The sequence below is a fragment of the Mirounga leonina genome, unplaced genomic scaffold (genome assembly GCF_011800145.1).
Source record: "Mirounga leonina isolate KUSES-001 unplaced genomic scaffold, KU_Mleo_1.0 Mir_173, whole genome shotgun sequence".
Classification (NCBI taxonomy): domain Eukaryota; kingdom Metazoa; phylum Chordata; class Mammalia; order Carnivora; family Phocidae; genus Mirounga; species Mirounga leonina.
In genome coordinates this window covers 74735022-74753718 of record NW_023270447.1, presented here as the reverse complement: position 1 = coordinate 74753718, position 18697 = coordinate 74735022, and the positions used below count along the sequence as shown (strand labels likewise).

At 42.3% G+C, this 18697-nt stretch overlaps 1 protein-coding gene across 4 annotated transcripts in view; it reads left to right on the top strand.

The window, feature by feature from the left end:
- CEP85 (centrosomal protein 85) overlaps window positions 1-18697 on the top strand; it is a 35154-nt gene that overhangs the window by 3151 nt on the left and 13306 nt on the right. Inside the window, exons 2-7 of one of the 4 annotated variants that reach the window (XM_035019413.1) lie at window positions 3386-3461; window positions 7166-7318; window positions 14664-15358; window positions 16177-16310; window positions 16717-16834; window positions 18236-18421. In XM_035019413.1, coding sequence (XP_034875304.1) covers window positions 3407-3461; window positions 7166-7318; window positions 14664-15358; window positions 16177-16310; window positions 16717-16834; window positions 18236-18421 — 1341 coding nt within the window. In that variant the 5' untranslated portion in view covers window positions 3386-3406. Of the gene's footprint in view, window positions 1-3385; window positions 3462-7165; window positions 7319-13729; window positions 14338-14663; window positions 15359-16176; window positions 16311-16716; window positions 16835-18235; window positions 18422-18697 lie in introns of those variants that run through there. The other 3 variants (XM_035019415.1, XM_035019414.1, XM_035019416.1) reach the window with 3 other exon arrangements.

Here is an 18697-nt window from a genome sequence, read left to right as displayed (position 1 = left end):
CTTTTTGGCTGTTATAAATAATGCTGCTATGAACATTCATGTACAAAACTTTGTGTGAACATGTTTTTATTTCTCTTGAACATATACTTAGGAATGGAATTGCCGAGTTATAGAGTAGTTCTGTTTAACTGAGAGTTCTTTTGTCATCCTATTTTTAACTCCTCTGAATTTGGAAAGGTCTCAGAGTCCAGTGGACCTTTACTACCATTTTGTTATACCTTAAAGAAATGAGTGAAGAAAAGGATTTTGATATTGACCATTTGATATCACTGCTAGGTAGATACTCTAATCCTTCGGTGTCACCATTAACACACTAAATGATATCAGCCATAAATTGAAGCTTTTACTGAACAATCATCTCTTACCCACTATGTGAAGACCTGGGATTTCAGTGGGTGTTACCATTTCTGTTGTAGATGCAGTGAATCAGCAAGGGTTTGGGTTGTTGTTACTAAGAGAAAACTATAGAGGTCAGTAAAGCACATTAGAGAAATAGTACCCATATAGCCTCTGTTTTCTCACCAAAGTTGAATTTCACGGCTAAGAATTGTGATCTATCGACTGAGTTTGTCCCAAACTCTTTGGAGACTCTTACAAATTCAGTTTCTAAATTCATACTTTATCTTCCAGGGACAACCATATGCCACTTTTTATTGATGTAAACTGCCAAGTAATAATAATAACATAATTAAGCACTTAATATGTGTCAGGCACTGTTATGAGTTAATTCTAAATGAATTAGCATGAATTAGGTCCTGTCTTTATCCTCATTTTTTTTTTAAGATTTTATTTATTCATTTGAGACACAGAGATAGAGAGAGAGAGAAAGCATGAGCAGGGAGAGAGGCAGAGGGAGAGGGAGAAGCAGGCTCCCCACTGAGCCAGGAGCCCGATGTGGGGCTCGATCCCAGGACCCTGGGATCATGACCTGAGCTGAAGGCAGATGCTTAACCACCTGAGCCACCCAGGCGCCCCTATCCTCATTTTTATTTATTTTTATTGTTACTGTTTTAAGTAGGCACCACACCCAGCATGGAGCCCAACACAGGGCTTGAACTCACAGCTCTGAGATCAAGACCTGAGCTGAGATCAAGAGTTGGACATTTAGGGTGGCTCAGTCGTTAAGCTAAGCATATGCCTTCGGCTCAGGTCATGATCCCAGGGTCCTGGGATTGAGCCCCATGTTGGGCTCCCTGCTCAGCGGGAAGCCTGCTTCTCCCTCTCCCACTCCCCCTGCTTGTGTTCCCTCTCTCGCTGTCTCTCTCTCTCTCTCTCTGTCAAATAAGTAAATAAAAATCAGGCACTCCTATCCTCATTTTCACTTATTTATTTTTTTTAACATTTATTTATTTGAGAGTGGGTGCATGCCCACAAGCAGGGGGAGGGGCATAGGGAAAGAGAGAATCTCAAGCAGACTCCCTGCTGAACGCACAGCCGGACACGGAGCTCCATCCACAACCCTGAGACCATGTGACCTGAGCCGAAACCAAGAGTTGGATGTCCAACTGACTGAACCACCCAAGCACCCCTGTCCTCATTTTTATTTTTATTTATATATTTATTTTTAAAGATTTTATTATTTATTTGAGAGAAAGAGACAAAGATAGCCTGAGCGGGGAAGAGAGGGAGAAGTAGACTCCCCACTGAGCAGGGAGCTGGGTGCGGGACTCGATCCCAGGACCCCAGGATCATGACCTGAGCCAAAGCAGACACTTAACCAAATGAGCAACCCAGGCGCCCCCCATTCTCATTTTTATATGAAGGAACTGAGGTACAGAGATATTATGAAATTTGCCCAAGGTTACACAGCTAATTAAGTCAGACTTCAAACCCAAGCTGTCTGATCACAAGCGCATACTCTGAACCACTTACCTGTACTGACTGCCATGCCTCTCAGGTGCTATGCAAATATAAGATATTATTATTTGCTACTGTTAGCTACAGTTAATTAAGGCTTTTGTTTACATAGATAGTCATCAGACTTTTGCTGACTTCTCACAGCCTACCATTAGAATAAATATAAATGTTCTAAGAAGTAGGGAAACGGGAAGAAAATCTTATGTTCCCAGCTGAGAATTGGGGTTCTGCTTATGACCAAGAATTCTATTTGTGCATCATATAATTAACTTTCATTACTGGAGGAATTGGAGAATTTATGTTAATCATAATTGAAGGTATAATACCTCACTGTTGGTTTGGTTATTTAGTTCTTTTCTCTACCCCACTCTCCAGTCCTGTTTCCATGGCTAAGAAAATCTGTGGTGAAGTTTGTTAATTCAAAGTAATGTTCTCGGACCCCTGGGTGGCTCAGTTGATTATGCGTCTTCCTTCAGCTCAAATCATGATTCCAGGGTCCTGGGATCAAGCCTGGGGTTGTCGGGCTCCCTGCTCGCTGGGAAGCCTGCTTCTGCCTCTCCCTCTGCCCCTCCTCCCTACTCTTTTTTTTTTTTTTTAAGATTTTATTTATTTATTTGACAGAGAGAGAGAGAGTGAGAACAGGAACACAAGCAGGGGGAGTGGGAGAGGGAGAAGCAGACTTCTGGCGGAGCAGGGAGCCCGATGTGGGACTCGGTCCCAGGACCCTGGGATTATGACTTGAGCCGAAGGCAGCCGCTTAACGACTAAGCCACCCAGGCGCCCCCCCCCTCCTCCCTACTCATGCACGCCCATGCTCTCTCCCTCTCACGCTCAAATAAATAAAATCTTTAAAAAAATAATATTTTTAATTTTTGCAACAATTGAGGGGTTTTAGGACGTATAGGATCAGTATTGAGTCTCCATTTGGTTGTAGATTTTCTCCCTTACTTTAGGAAGAGAAGTAGGATAGAGTATTGGGTGTTGCTTTGCCTTAAAAAATATCTTTGGGGGGCACCTGGGTGGCTCAGTTGGTTAAGCGACTGCCTTCGGCTCAGGTCATGATCCTGGAGTCCCGGGATCGAGTCCCACATCGGGCTCCCTGCTCAGCAGGGAGTCTGCTTCTCCCTCTGACCCTCCTCCCTCTCATGCTCTCTGTCTCTCATTATCTCTCTCGCAAATAAATAAAATCTTAAGAAAAAAAAAAAAATCTTTGGGAGGGGCGCCTGGGTGGCTCAGTCAGTTAAGCATCTGCCTCCGGCTCAGGTCATGATCCCAGGGTCCTGGAATTGAGCCCCACGTCAGGCTCCCTGCTCAGTAGGGAAGTCTGTTTCTCCCTCTTCCTCCACCCCTCCCCCTGCTCATGCTCTCACTCTCTTCTCTCAAATAAATAAATAAAATCTAAATATCTTGAGCAAAACATGTGGAAGATGAATCCTATGTGGTTTTGACAGTTCAGTTGAATCGGATCAAGTTACAAGGAATTAAAAGATAGTGGAGAGATCTGACTGGTTATTCCTTCATTCTACAGTTGGCTCAAATAACGGTGTTGATGGCCATGCAGGAGAAATACCCAAGTGAGAGGATCTCTCATGCCACTTCACCAGGTGAGTAGTCAAAGTTTCCTGACCTTTGCTCTGTTTTTTCATAACAGAAATTTCCTTTAAAGGAAATACTTAGCAAACAAACATTCACTGAAATGCTGGTACTTAAAGAACAAAAATAACATGAGGCTATATTGAATAGAAAAACAGGCCTCTCCAAAAGAACAACTATTTATCTCTGGTCCTCCATGGCTTCCAAGAAGACCACATGATTGATTGGGAGGGGAGGACACATGAAGGAACAGAATGACTTTGGAACATAGTTTCATTTGAAATCAGAAAAACACAGCATAAATTACTGTGTTCTGTGTTGTCTTTGTAGTCCTGTGGGTGGGTCAGTCATCTGCTAGCCCACAAAGATTGGAATTCTTCTTCGATGCCAAGTCTCAGTTATGTTGTCACTGGAGACTCGGGAATTTATCTTTAGAATGGATTGACAAGATTTTGAAAGCTCAGTTGATATACTAAGTGGATATATTAAGTATATCTGTTAAACATATATAAATATATATAAATACATATATTTAATAGATAATTAAGTAGATATGGTATATTTAAATAGAAAGTAGGATAGAAAAATAGCTTTTTGAATCCTGGGGTACTTATGAAGAGAGGGTTACATTTTTTCAACTAAGGATATACTTTATTTAACTTTAAAATACTACAGTGCCTTACAGCAGACATTTATTAGATATTTGTTATATTCTCCTAGGAATGCTGCCTTGCATAGATTAAGCATTTTGAAAAACGTTTGTTGAATCAGTTCAAGATTTCTTCAGCAAATATTTATTGAACATCTGCTATATGCCATACACTGTTTTAGGGCTGGATTGTATAATTTCTTTTTTTTTTTTTTTAAAGAGAAGAGAGTTTTATTTATTTATTTATTTTTATTTTTTTTAAAGATTTTATTTATTTGAGAGAGAGAGAATGAGAGAGAGAGCACAAGAGGGAAGAGGGTCAGAGGGAGAAGCAGACCCCCTGCTGAGCAGGGAGCCTGATGCGGGACTTGATCCCGGGACTCCAGGATCATGACCTGAGCCGAAGGCAGTCGCTTAACCAACTGAGCCACCCAGGGGCCCATGGATTGTATAATTTCTTATGACAATTATGTTGTAACACACAAATTTGGGAGATGTAGCAATTTCTAACAAAACTCACTGCTTTTCTGGGGCGCCTGGGTGGCTCAGTCGGTTAAGCATCTGCCTTCAGCTCAGGTCATGATCCCAGGGTCCTGGGATCAAGTCCCACATCGGGCTCCCTGCTCAGTGGGACACCTGCTTCTCCCTCTCCCTCTTCCTGCTGCTCCCCCTGCTTGTGGTCTCTCTCCCTCTGTCAAGTAAATAAATAAAATCTTAAAACAAAACAAAAACCTCACTGCTTTTCTGATGGCTTTGTCTTCAGTAGTCTCTCATTCGATTAATAATGGTCTTAATATTTTGGTAAAGATATTGGTGATAGGACATGTAACACAACACAAAAAAATTTCAGCTTTCAAACTTGAATTTTGAAATAAGCATAAGCCTCTATACTTATACCAAAATACATTTTTTAAATGATCTCTAGGGCGCCTGGGTGGCTCAGTCAGTTAAGTATCTGCCTTCGGCTCAGGTCGTGATCCTGGAGTCCTGGGATCAAGTACCTCATTGGACTTCTTGCTCAGCAGGGAGTTTACTTCTCCCTCTACCCCTCCTCCCAGCTTGTGATGTCTCTCTCTCTCTCTCAAATAAATAAATAAAATTAAAAAAAAAAAAGTGATCTCTACACCCAGTGTGGGACTTGAACTCACGGCCCCAAGATCAAGAGTTGGATGCTCTACCGACTTAGCCAGCCGGACACCCCCCAAAATGCATTTTTATTTTAGCAAATATCTTCAGAATTGATGTGTGGAGTGAGCAGATAGAAAAGTGGTACTGGTAAAGAATGGAAAATTAGTAGTAGTAACAAGAAGAGACCAGGAAGATGGTAGTAGAGGCCCTCAATCGATTTTCATTATTTCAAAAGGCCTGGAAATTTGTCTACTGACTAGAGAGATAACACCATATAGACTTACCAAGAAGTCAAATTTCTTTCTTTCTAGCTAGAATTATACTTAGTACAGATAGTAACACCAGCTAATCTTATGCTAATCAGAAGCTCTGATTCTTGGGTATGTCTTCTATGAAAGATTATTATAGATTACTGCATGTATATAGATTCTTTCACATCAGGCAGTCCACTGTGACCCCAAGAATAAGTCCTTGGGGAAAGTTAGAGTGCCTTCAGTAGAAAGCAGAGGGTAGCAAAATTAGAAGAAAGTGAGTTAAAAAGATGGGAGCAGCACTAAAATTGGAAGAAGAGAACAAGGTGATTTGTGTTCAAATATCATTTGCTTCCAACTAAAAGAGTCTATAGAACCTTGTTTTCTGATTTCAGCTAAAACTCTGACATTTTAAATGGATAAGTAGCTATCATAACGTTTTTGTCTATTTGTTTACATGGATCATCAGATTCAGTTTAGAAAAATTGTAGTTTTTTTTAACAGTAAATACTAGTAAATCAAGTATTTATTAAACACTTGCTACCTACTGGCCCTCAAGTAGCAAGCTAATAACGTTAAATAAATCTCCTCAGTCTTGTTTTGTCTTACCTACTCAGAAATTTTAGTGGTTTCTGTGCATTGCACTCAAAATAGTCTTAAACTCTTCAGATTGACTTTTAAGACTTACCTTGTTCTGGATTCACCCTGTCCACAGGGTACCCCAGTTCAGTCAAGCAGTGATTTTCGTTTCGTTTCTTTCCTTCTTTCTTTCTTTCTTTCTTTCTTCCTTCCTTCCTTCCTTCCTTCCTTCCTTCCTTCCTTCCTTCCTTTCTTTCTTTCTTTCTTTCTTTCTTTCTTTCTTTCTTTCTCTCTCTCTCTCTCTCTCTCTTTCTTTCTTTCTTTTATTTGAGAGAGAGCCTGCATGCACATGAGTGGGGGGCAGGGCAGAGGGAGAGAAGCACACTCCTCGCTGAACACAGAGTCCAATGCAGGGCTCGATCCCAGGACCCCTAGATCATGACTTGAAGTCAGACGCTTAACTGACTGAGCCACCTAGGCGCCCCCATGCAATGGTTTTCAACAAGAGACTGACTGCCTGTTACCCTAGGGAGCATTTGGAAACATATGGGGTATTTTCATGTTTCACAGGGATGGTGGGATAGGGTTAGGGCTGCTACTGGCATTTAATAGGGACCAGGGATGCTAAACCATCCTGACATGTATAGACTACACATTGAAGAATTGTCATGCCTTGTATGCCAAAAGCACCTATTGAGAAATCCTGTAAGAGGAAAGAATGTGGATATTATAATCAGAACAACCTGGGTTCAAATCTCAGCTCTATCCCCTGTAAAATAGGGGTGACAATACTATTCAGTAAGTAAGTAGATGAGATCATGTTGGTAAAGTGTTATGGCTTCTAGGTTTCAAAAAATGGTAGCTACTATTGAGTGGTATTGTTTTCTCTCCTAGTATTCCTGCGTTCTTGGTAAGTCTTATTTCTGTCTGTGAACATTCTCACCTCTCATGCTATTTCCATTTAAAATTAACTAACTCAGAGAAGCTGAAATAGGCATAGGAGAGAGAGTGATTCTATTTTTTATAGGTTTAAGTGCTTTATTTAAACAGTCTTATGGGGTTACATCAACTGGTTCACACTAAAGATGAGAAATGCCACTTATTTCAGGTTCCAGTGGAATTCAAAAGGGTAGTTCCCTGGGGACTGAATGGCAGACCCCCGTTATATCAGAGGCTTTTCGGAGTCGATTCAGCCGCTGCTCAAGTGTAGCTGACAGTGGGGACACAGCCCTTGGCACATCATGCTCAGACATTGCAGAGGGTAAGTTTGGATTAATGTTTTGATTACTAATATGTGTTGTCATTTTCAGATTGTGTTCCAGGTGTATTGTCATTTCCAGAATATTCATAACTCAGTCCTTTCAGCCAAGGAGTTTGCTTGATTTTTTTTACTCCGTGTTTCTTACATCTGGCCCTTTCCTTTCAGTTTTTACTGTTTGTCTTGTCTTTTTTTTTTTTTTTTAAGATTTTATTTATTTATTTGAGAGAGAGAGACACAGCAAGAGAGGGAACACAAGCAGGGGGAGTGGGAGAGGGAGAGAAGCAGGCTTTCCGCTGAGCAGGGAGCCTGATGCGGGGCTCGATCCCAGGACCCTGGGATCATGACCTAGCCGAAGGCAGACGCCCAACGACTGAGCCACCAGGCGCCCCTGTTTGTCCTGTCTTAAATAACTTTTTAATAGGTTTCTTGTCCTCAAATCTTTCCCTCTACTGCCAGGTTAATCTTTCTAAAAGCCTGGTTTCATAGTTTCCCTTTCCTGTAAATCCTTGACTGCTTCTTTTTTTTTTTAAAGATTTTATTTATTTATTTATTAGAGAGCAAGCGAGAGAGAAACAGCATGAGAGAGGAGAGGGTCAGAGGGAGAAGCAGGCTCCCCGCTGAGCCAGGAGCCCGACGCGGGACTCGATCCCAGGACCCTGGGATCATGACCCGAGCCGAAGGCAGTCGCTCAGCCAACTGAGCCACCCAGGCGCCCTCCTTGACTGCTTCTGATACTTGGAGGATAAAGTTCAGAGGCCTTAGTTCTGTGATCTGGCTCTATCCCACCCATTCAGACCACCCATTCAGACATTTCTTACTGTTACAAAGTGTGGTGTTTCACTGCAATGAAAAAGCACAGAACTTTTGTTGTTGTTGTTGTTTTGGATAGCTGAGCTCTTCTTTAATCTAGGCCTGTTTGTGCTGTTTCCACCTCTCTTGCCCTTCCCAGCTATGCTGCTCTTATTTTTCAAAATCTAGTGAAGTGTCTGACAAGACTTTTCCCATCCCTTCTACCCATTACTGATCTCCCTCTCTGCAATCTTTTTTTTTTTTTAATTTTTAAAAAATTTTTATTTGTTTATTTGAGAGAGAGAGAGCACGAGACGGGGTAGGGTCAGTGGGAGCAGACTCCCTGCTGAACAGGGAGCCCAATGTGGGATTCGATCCTGGGACTCCGGGATCGTGACCTGAGCTGAAGACAGTTGCTCAACCAACTGAGCCACCCAGGTGCCTTGCAATCTTTTTTTTTAAAATAAGATTTCGGGCGCCTGGGTGGCTCAGTCGGTTGAGCGACTGCCTTCGGCTCAGGTCATGATCCTGGAGTCCCGGGATCGAGTCCCGCATCGGGCTCCCTGCTCGGCGGGGAGTCTGCTTCTCCCTCTGACCCTTTCATGCTCTATCTCATTCTCTCTCTCAAATAAATAAAATCTTTAAAAATAAATAAATAAAATAAGATTTCATTTATTAATTTGAGAGGGAGAGGGGGAGAGAGAGAGAGAACAAGAGCAGGGGGAGGAAGAAGCAGACTCCCTTCTGAGCAGGGAGCCTGATGCAGGGCTAGATCCCAGGACCCTGGGATCATGACCTGAGCTGAAGGCAGACGCTCAACCTACTGAGCCACCCAGGCACCCCTCCCTCTCTGCAATCTTGTATCTTTATTGTGTCTGCCATTTTGGGGGCACTTAAATTAAGTAATAACTGCTAGACAGTGCTTTACAAGAGTATTTTCTTTTTTTTTGGATTTTATTTATTTAAGTAATCTCTACACCCAGTGTGGGGTTTGAACTCATGAGCCTGAGATCAAGAGTCCCATGCTCTACTGACTGAGCCAGCCAAGCACCACAAGAGTATTTTATTTTTTCATTTAGATAGTGATTTCCTAGAGAGCAGAGGACCTGATGATAATAATTAATAACTATTTATTAAATACTTTGTGATAGATACTATGCTAAATTTTTTCTACATTTTTTCATTAACATCTTTAGGAACTCTATGAAATATTATTTCCATTTTACAGCTGAGAAAGCTGAATTTTTTTCTTTTTTTTTAAGATTTATTTATTTGAGAGAGAGAAAGAGCATGAGTGGGAAGAGGGGCAGAGGGAGAGAATCTTCAAGCAGACTCCCTGCTGAGTGCAGAGCCCTGCAGAGGGCTCGATCCCACAACCCATGAGATCATGACCTGAGCCAAAACCAAGCGTTGGATGCTCAGCCAACTGAGCCACCCAGGCACCCTGAGAAAGCTGAGTTTCAGAGGATTAGATGACTTGATTAAAGTCACAAAACTAGTCACTTTAGTACTTTATCAGATGTCACACCCACTAGGATGGCTATAATCAAAAAGATATTAACAAGTTGGTGAGAATGTAAAGAAATTGGAGCCTCTATACATTACTGGTGGGAGTGTAAAATGTTGCAGCTGCTTTGGAAAGCAGTTTGGCAAATCTTCAAAACGGTAAACATGGAGTTACCCTATGACTCAACAGTTCTACTCCTACCTATATACTCAAGAGAAATGAAAGCATATGATGTGCTTACACATCCTTGATGTGTAAACTTGTTATTCATAGCAGCATTATTCATAGTAGCCAAAAAATGGAAACAACCCAGATGTTTATCAGCTGATGAATGGATGAGTCAAATGTAGTATATCCATATAATAGAATATTGTTCCACAATAAGAAGAAATGAAGTACTAATACATGTTACAGAAATGGTTGAACTTTTAAAACATTTATGCTAAGTAAAGCCAGACGCAAAAGGCCACATACTGTATGATTCCATTTATATGAAATGTCCAAAATAGGCAAATATAGAGAAACAGAAAATAAGTGGTTGTCCAAGACTAGGGAAGTTAGGGTAAATGGAATGTGACTGCTAAAGGGTAAGAGGTTTCTTTTTGGGCTGGTAAAATATTCTATAATTGATTGTAGTGATGGTTACACAATAGTGAATATACTAAAAACCATTGAATTGTACACTTCAAGTGGGTGAATTGAATATTATGTGAATTATATTTCAGTAAAGCTGTTTTTTTAAGAAAAGGATAGAAATCTTTGAAAGTAGAAATGAAAAAAAAAAAAACCCAAGCAGATATCTACCAGTACTGACTCTTAGACACCTGACATTTAATTTTAATAGTTTGATAGCTGTGTATATGTGGGCATGGTGCTCATAAATGTTGAGTAGAACTGAATCATAGATTTTGTTGTAGACAGGACTTTGAAAATCATTTAATCCAGTTCCTTTTTGCTGGTGAGTAACAAAAATTCCCTGAGGGGTTAAGTAACTTGCCTCATGTCACATAACTAGTCAGGTTCAGGTCTCCCAGCTGTAGTATTTTTTCTATTACTTGTGTAATCAAGTGTTACTGTCAGTTTAGTTACTTGTTAAGGTTTTGTCTACATGTGCAGTCATGGGACCTTTTTCATTTTGACTAAATAATAGATCTTTTAAAAATCAAACAATGGTCTAGATTTTCCCCCTGTTGAATTGAGTGGCTCTATTTAATTCAGTCACATTGTTACACAGATTGTGTGCATTTTATTTCTTTGGGGGGGGATATATTTCCTGTGTAGTGCATTCTTTTTAAATTGTAGTAGCCTTGATGTGCAGTGCTTGTTGTTTTGGGTTATTTTTTTTTTAAAGGATCCAAGGTGGGATGCCTGGGTAGCTCAGTCAGTTAAGAGTCCAACTCTTGATTTCAGCCCAGGTCATGATCTCAGGGTGAGATCATGTGAGATTGTGAGATTGAGCCCTTCACCGGACTCCGCACTCAGCGCACTCTGCTTGAGATTCTCTCCTCCTCTACCCCTCCCCCCGCTTGCACACATACACACTCTAAATAAATAAATAAATAAATAAATCTTTTTAAAAATTAAATAAAGGATCCAAGCTGGCTTCTCTGCCATGTTTGTTATGTACAATGGTCTTTAATCCTTGCTCATTTTGTTCATCTAGCTTGGTTTTATTTGGAGCCCAGTTGACAAGAACCCTTACGCCTGGTATAAAATATAGTTCATTTTTGCATCTTTTTTTTCATTGTTGCATCTTTAAAGTGAACAGGCTTGCTTTTGATTCCACCCTTCATTAAAATGTTTTACCTTGACGACTCTCAAGGGATGGGGTAGAGGTGGATACTGGAGAGCTCGGAAGGTTTTCAGCTCTTTGCTTAAGACTGCAGTAGTTACTGGCTTAGTTCAGACTACCTTACTTTCATAAACCAGTAAGAGATATAGACAGAAATGATCAAGATTTAGCAATAGCTAAATATTTATTATTTATAATATCTATTAGCAATAGCTAAATCTACCCCTCACCAAGAAAGTAGAGTTGTTAGAAAGAATTAGGGAGCGGGGCAGAGGGTATGGTTGAGGAGGAGAGATTTAGAAATATGAATATCCTTAAAGTGCCAAAACCCCAATGATTCTGAGAACTGTAGACTTCTCTAAAAATCACATATCCCATACACTAAATTTTGAAAGTCTTTGAAAATTGTAGAAGGTTAGTGGCCCTTTTGAAAATGAGTATTGCTATTTCGCTTCAAAATGTTTCAAAATACAAATCAGACTTAAGGTGTAACTTGACATTTCATAGCATTTTGTCAGAATTGCCAGTTTCCTTACTATAAATAGATAAACCTAATAGGTAAGTGACATGCTGACAAAGATTTTACTTTATTCTTTTTTTTTTTTTTAAAGATTTTATTTATTTATTTGTGAGAGAGAATGAGAGACAGAGAGCACGAGAGGGAGGAGGGTCAGAGGGAGAAGCAGACTCCCTGCCGAGCAGGGAGCCCGATGTGGGACTCGATCCAGGGACTCCAGGATCATGACCTGAGCCGAAGGCAGTCGCTTAACCGACTGAGCCACCCAGGCGCCCCATTTTACTTTATTCTTTTATCGGTGGATGGACCACACTCCTAGAAAATTAGGAAAAACAAATTCTCCTGGGTCATTTGGTACATTTCCAGGCTTTGGTTTTGGCATTACTACTTTGGTTATGGGCTCAAAACTCAGAATTTGGTGAGTCTTGAGAGTGGGTGGTGCTGTAGGTGGAGAATGGAAGGAGGCGTTACAAAGTTCAGCGTAATAGCAGCCCCTCATATGCCATAACCTCACTGTCTTCTGTGCCATAATTATACTTTGAGAGCAGAGATCCTTGGTAAGAGTGGATACTATGGTGCCATTACAGAGGATTTCAAGCAGGGAGCTTACTATTCTTGGAAGTTTTCATCACCACAGTCTACCTTAGCCTGTTGACTATTCCTATGTATAAGTTATGGGACATCAAAAACTGTGTCCTTCGCCTCTGAAATGTTCTTTCTTGGTCCTTAGAGGTGGACACATTTATCAGAAATTACTGTTGTTTTGTTTTGGTATGGCCTTTTATATATATATCCCCAAGATCATCTAAGTATAGGAAATTAGATACTTTGTCTTATCCCATACACTATAAGGGATAATTTGACGTGTCCATGGTTTTCGTTTTTTTGGGGGGGGGGTGTTTCTGGGTTTTGTTTTTGTTGTTTTTTTTTTAAGTTTTTTTACTTATTAGAGCGTGCATGTGGGCGGGAAAGGGAGAGAGAATCTGAGGTAGACTCTGTGCTGAGCGCAGAGCCTGATGCGGGGCTTGATCCCGTAGCCATGAGATCATGACCTGAGCCGAAACCAAGAGTCGGACACTTAACCGACTATGCCACCCAGGCGCCCCCCTTTTTATTTTGTTTTTAAGATTTTATTTATTCATTTATTTTAGAGACGGTGGGGGGAGAGAGGGACAGAAGGAGAAGGAGAGACTCTCAAGCCGACTCTGCTCTGAGCATGGAGTCCAATGTGGGGCTCAGTCTCACAACCCTGAGATCATGACCTGAGCCAAAATCAAGAGTTGACACTCAACCGACTGAGCCACCCAGGTGCCCTGTGTCCATGTTCTTAAAGAGCTGCTTACAAACCCATATGAGAAGATGGTAGCTGAGGGGCGCCTGGGTGGCTCAGTTGGTTAAGCAACTGCCTTCAGCTCAGGTCATGATCCTGGAGTCCCTGGATCGAGTCCTGCATCGGGCTCCCTGCTCGGCAGGGAACCTGCTTCTCCCTCTGACCCTCCCCCCTCTCATGTGCTCTCTCTCTCTCTCATTCTGTCTCAAATTAAAAAAAAAAAAAAAATCTTAAAAAAAAAGAAGATGGTAGCTGATCTGTGGTAATTATGGGAAAGGTTATAGTATCTGTCCTCATTAGCTGAGTGTTCTGTGTTGGTTGATGGAAAGAAAAAAGAAATGAATTAAATTGGTAGTCCATTCTTCTCCATGGTAGATGTGCTTAGTTTGGAAAGAGTACTGGACATTGTTGAAAAGGGAAGATATTTATATTCCTTGTCCCGTTACTCAGTTTTCTCTCTGCTGAAGGTAACAGGTATGTTTCCTCACATTCCTGTCTTGTTGTTTGCTTGCAGCCCAATGCCTTGGCACATTAATTCTGTGACCCTATAGTCTTTTTCAGGGCAGCGCTTGAAAGTTGGAAATAATATAGAAATGTGTACCTTCTGTAGCAGGTCTAATCAGAGAGTTGTCTCCCAAAACCAGGCAAGAGCTAAAGGAAGCATAAATCCAGTGTGAATGAAAAGTGAAAAGTCACAGTTGGATATAAACAAGGGGGAAGTGAAAGGCAAAATATAAAACAGAGGATTTCAGTGTGTACCCACTTGAGAGTGCTCACTGTGCTGGAGTGAAACCTGAGAGTTACTAAGAATAACTTCACATATCCAGGCAGTCAGGTCTGGTGTGTGGGAGAGAGAATAGAATCCTGATTCAGATGCTGTACTCCCTGTCCTGGATACAGAGCAGCACTATCCACTTTGCCTATTCTTCGTATAGTTTAGATTCACTGCTTACCTCCACTGGGAAGCTTTTGGAGGTCACAGAGGATTCTGGCAGCCCTTGGAAAGGATATTTTTATTGGATTGGATTATAACTTGAGAGTTGCCCAGCTCCCAGAAGAGTAGGACCTAATCCATTTCCCTTAAGTAAGTGGGTTTTTTTGTTTTGTTTTTTTAAGTTTGTTTTTTCAGCTTTGTTTGTTGACTGGCAAGATTTTTTTCAAATAAAAAGGACAGGGTGTAAGTAAAAGTAAAGCTAAATGTTGCCTTTTGCTGGTTTACCTTGCGGATGGCATTTAAGATCCTAGAATACACGTAACTTCTCAGTTAGGTTGCCTTTCTGCCTGATACTTGTGATGATAGTGTCTATTCTGCCTGGTCTCAGGACAGGCAGAGAAGATCTGGCATAGCAGCCAAACTCAAGAAAGCCTGCTGCTTCAGTTTTGACTTACGGAAGACTATTCTCTTTACAGATTTTTGTAGCTCAAGTAGCAGCCCTTCTTTCCAGCCCATCAAAAGCCACATAACCATTCCAACAGCCCATGTGATACCTTCTACTTTGGGGACCTCTCCTGCCAAGCCAAATTCTATACCTGCTGGACTCTCTTCCTCCAAACTCCCTTTGTCAGGGCTGGCTGAAGGTGTGGGGATGACAAGAAATGGAGACCTAGGTGCAATGAAACGTTCTACAGGCCTGTCTAGAGATTTCATGTATCTTTGTGGTGCTACTGGAGAAAATGGAATTGAGCAGTCCTGGTTTCCAGCAGTGGGCCATGAAAGAGAAGAAGAGGTGAGGAAGTTTGATATTCCCAGTATGGAGTCTACCCTTAATCAGTCGGCAATGATGGAGACACTTTATTCAGATCCTCACTACCAAGTCCACTTTCACAACCCAAGAGCTGACACAAACAAGGAGTTATACAAAGTGTTGCCTGAGACCAAGAAGGCACCGGGCAGTGGGGTGGTATGTGAGCGGAATGGACCTCACCCTAATAGCAGTGGAGTGCTCCCTTTGGGACTCCAACCTGCTCCTGGCTTCTCCAAGCCTCTACCCTCTCAGGTATGGCAACCGAACCCTGACCCTTGGCACCCCCGTGAGCGATCTTGCGAGCTCAGCACTTGTCGTCAGCATCTGGAGTTGATCCGTTTACAGATGGAACAAATGCAGGTAGGGGCCCTTCTTTCCTTGGATTTGGTGGGTTCTTTGCAGATCTTAGAACTATATAGGTTTTGTCCTGTAAGTTTTGGCTCTAAAGAAAACATTTGTAAGAAAGATGTAAGATGTTTATAGATGGGAAATGAAAGCTTGTGAATACCATTGAATGTGGTGGTCGTCTAATTAAACACCAAATAGGTCCTCCAGAGTAGAGGGTTACAACAGAAGACCCCAGGAGGTGTGACACTAACACTAATTGTGTACTTATGTACCAGTCACTAGGCTAGGTACTTTCACATACAGAATCTTAATTTAATCCTTGTAGCACTTTGATGAGGTAAATGTAGAAATTTACCAGGTTCTTAGAATAAGTAATCTGTCCAGGGTCACAAAGCTGGTAAGTAGCAGAGCTAGGGTTTAAAAACTATCTCTAAACCCCTGTGTTTCTTCCATTATACCAATTTTTGTGTTAAAAAAAAAAAAATGCCTTGTGCTGCTTAAGGAAGGAAAAAAAAGCAAGACATACTCTCCTTTCCTGGTTGGTGAGGACATCTTAGCTCCTGGTTTGCCTCTCTTGCCAGATAATGAAAGATAAGTGACCTTTTCTTAGAAACTAGAGCCTTTATGAGCAGGGAGTGTCCAGTTGGCAGAAATCTCCCTGGCAGGTTCTTTCCAGTCATGCATCAGAGCTAAAATTATTTCGTAAACACTGGGCCTCCTCAGGCTGAGCCAAAGTGAGCCTTGACTAGAGACCCAGCTGGGTACTGCTCAGGTGTTTTCAGGTGCCTGTGGGTCAAGATCAAGCCCCTCTGGGCCTCCTTGTCTTCCAGCTTCAGAATGGAGCCATCTGCCACCATCCCGCTGCATTTGCTCCATCACTGCCCCCATTAGAACCAGCACAGTGGATCAGCATCTTAAACAGTAATGAACACCTTCTGAAGGAAAAGGAGCTCCTCATTGACAAGTAAGAGGTCAAGGGATGCCCTAGGACCAATATCTGCTCTCCCAGCCCCCACTGAGGTCACCTAATGAGGTCTCTCCAAGGGTAGCACATCCCTCTCTGTTTGAATCCATGCCTTGCCTCATGGTAGAGCTAGGTTGATAAGCAACCTAGTCCTATATCTGACTAATGGGACGGGCCAATTGTGTATCCTCTGCAGGGACTCTGGGAGTGCCTAAAGTGGACATCCAGTTCTTTGTAGCTGATCTTTCCTCATTTCCCCCAAGTCAGCTTTCTTACTTGCTCTTCCTTCTTCAGCAAAACAGTGTTATCCAGATGCAAGGCCTTTGCTTAACATAGTATGAATTGTACTCATGTTGCAAGTGGGTTAGTGTCAGGACCCTGGACCTCATTCTACTGGCTTTTGCAGGCAGAGGAAACACATCTCTCAGCTGGAGCAGAAAGTACGGGAAAGTGAACTGCAAGTCCACAGTGCCCTTTTGGGCCGCCCTGCCCCCTTTGGGGATGTCTGCTTGCTGAGGCTGCAGGTAAGCATTGGCAGCCAGAATGACATTCTGGTTGTCATAACTCAGTGTCTTCCCTTTGCTTGGTACTGCTAGGTATCCAGGAGATAGAAAAAGGATCAAGTGATATAAGGTGTTCTTGCCCTTAATGGGTAGGCATCCTAATTATAATGCATCCCTTGTTCTGCCTTTGTGGGGGCAGAGAAGGCTCGGGGGTAGAATTAGGTATGCCTTGGTGTCAGGACATACTTGGGAGAAAATGAAGGCAGATCAAGGTACATAGTAAGGTTCTAGAGTTGGGTGATGTTCTGAGAAGTCTTTTTCTCTTTTTTTAAGATTTTATTTATTTGAGAGAGAGAATGAGAGAGAGCACATGAGAGGGGGGAGGGTCAGAGGGAGAAGCAGACTCCCTGCGGAGCAGGGAGCCCGATGCGGGACTCGATCCCGGGACTCCAGGATCATGACCTGAGCCGAAGGCAGTCGCTTAACCAACTGAGCCACCCAGGCGCCCCTGAGAAGTCTTAATCTACCAGCCTTAGCCCAATGGAGGGAGAGGCAGAGGTAATGGGATTTAGAGCCATGCTCATTTTTTTATTTTTCCATGTCTAGGAGCAACTAAAGGAAGCCATGTTTTCACTGAGGGCAGTGGCTCCTAAAAAAGCCTGCTCTGTTCACTTCTTCTGCAATATGGGCTTTTGAGTGATGGGTATTAGACAGATTATAGTACTGGCTTTGCCACCTAGTGGGCCTGTTCAGACAGTGTTCTATCTTATAGAATCAGAATGTTAGAGTGAGAAAGGCCCTTACATAAAATCTAGTTCAGTCCTCTAATTTACTGGTGAAAAAATTGAGGCCCAAGAAGGAGGAAGAACTTTTGCCCAAGATCATAGAGAGAATGAGTAGAGGAGAAAATTTGAGTGTGCTTCAGAATCACCTGAAGGGCTTGTTAAAACACAGGTTACTGAGCCCCATCCTCAGAGTTTTCTGATTTAGTGTGCTGGGAGTTGGGCTCAAGAAGTTTTCTTTCTTTCTTTTTTTTTTTAAAGATTTTATTTATTTCTTTGACAGAGAGAGAGCGAGCGAGAGCAGGAACACAAGCAGGGGGAGGGGGAGAGGGAGAAGCAGGCTTCCCCGCGGAGCAGGGAGCCCGATGCGGGGCTCGATCCCAGGACCCTGGGATCATGACCTGAGCTGAAGGCAGACGCTTAACGACTGAGCCACCCAGGCGCCCCCCAAGAATTTTTATTTCTGACAAATCCCCAGGTGATGCTGAAGATGTTAGTCCTAGGACCACGCTGTGAGAAGCACTGCTTGAAGAAATTCTTAGAGAAGGATGATATTTGACCACAAAGTAGACTGAGGATAACTAAAGTACATGGGGCCATAAGGTTGAGGAACAGTTATGTATTGAGAATCTTTATGCAGGAATTGCAGCGAGAGAACACTTTCTTACGTGCGCAGTTTGCACAGAAGACAGAAGCCCTGAGCAAAGAAAAGATCGAGCTTGAAAAGAAACTCTCTGCTTCAGAAGTTGAAATCCAGCTCATCAGAGAATCACTCAAAGTGGCGTTGCAGAAGCACTCAGAGGAGGGGAAGAAACAGGAAGAAAGGGTGAGCTAAGGAGTTGGTAGCTTTCTAATTCACAAAGGAGTTGGCAGTCAGCCTTCTCCTGCCGAACCCTAAGCTGTTTCTGGCCCCCGTTCTTGGAACTAGGCGGAACCAATTGGGTGAGATCCTGCATTGACTTCTCGTGCAGGACTGGTCTGCTAGAAATGGCACCCCTCCTTTTGCTTCATCTCCACAAAACTGCCACAGACAGAACGTCCCTCACTGCCCCAGGTTGTGATGGGCTTCCAACTGACCTGGGTAGAAAACCAGCCTGGGCAG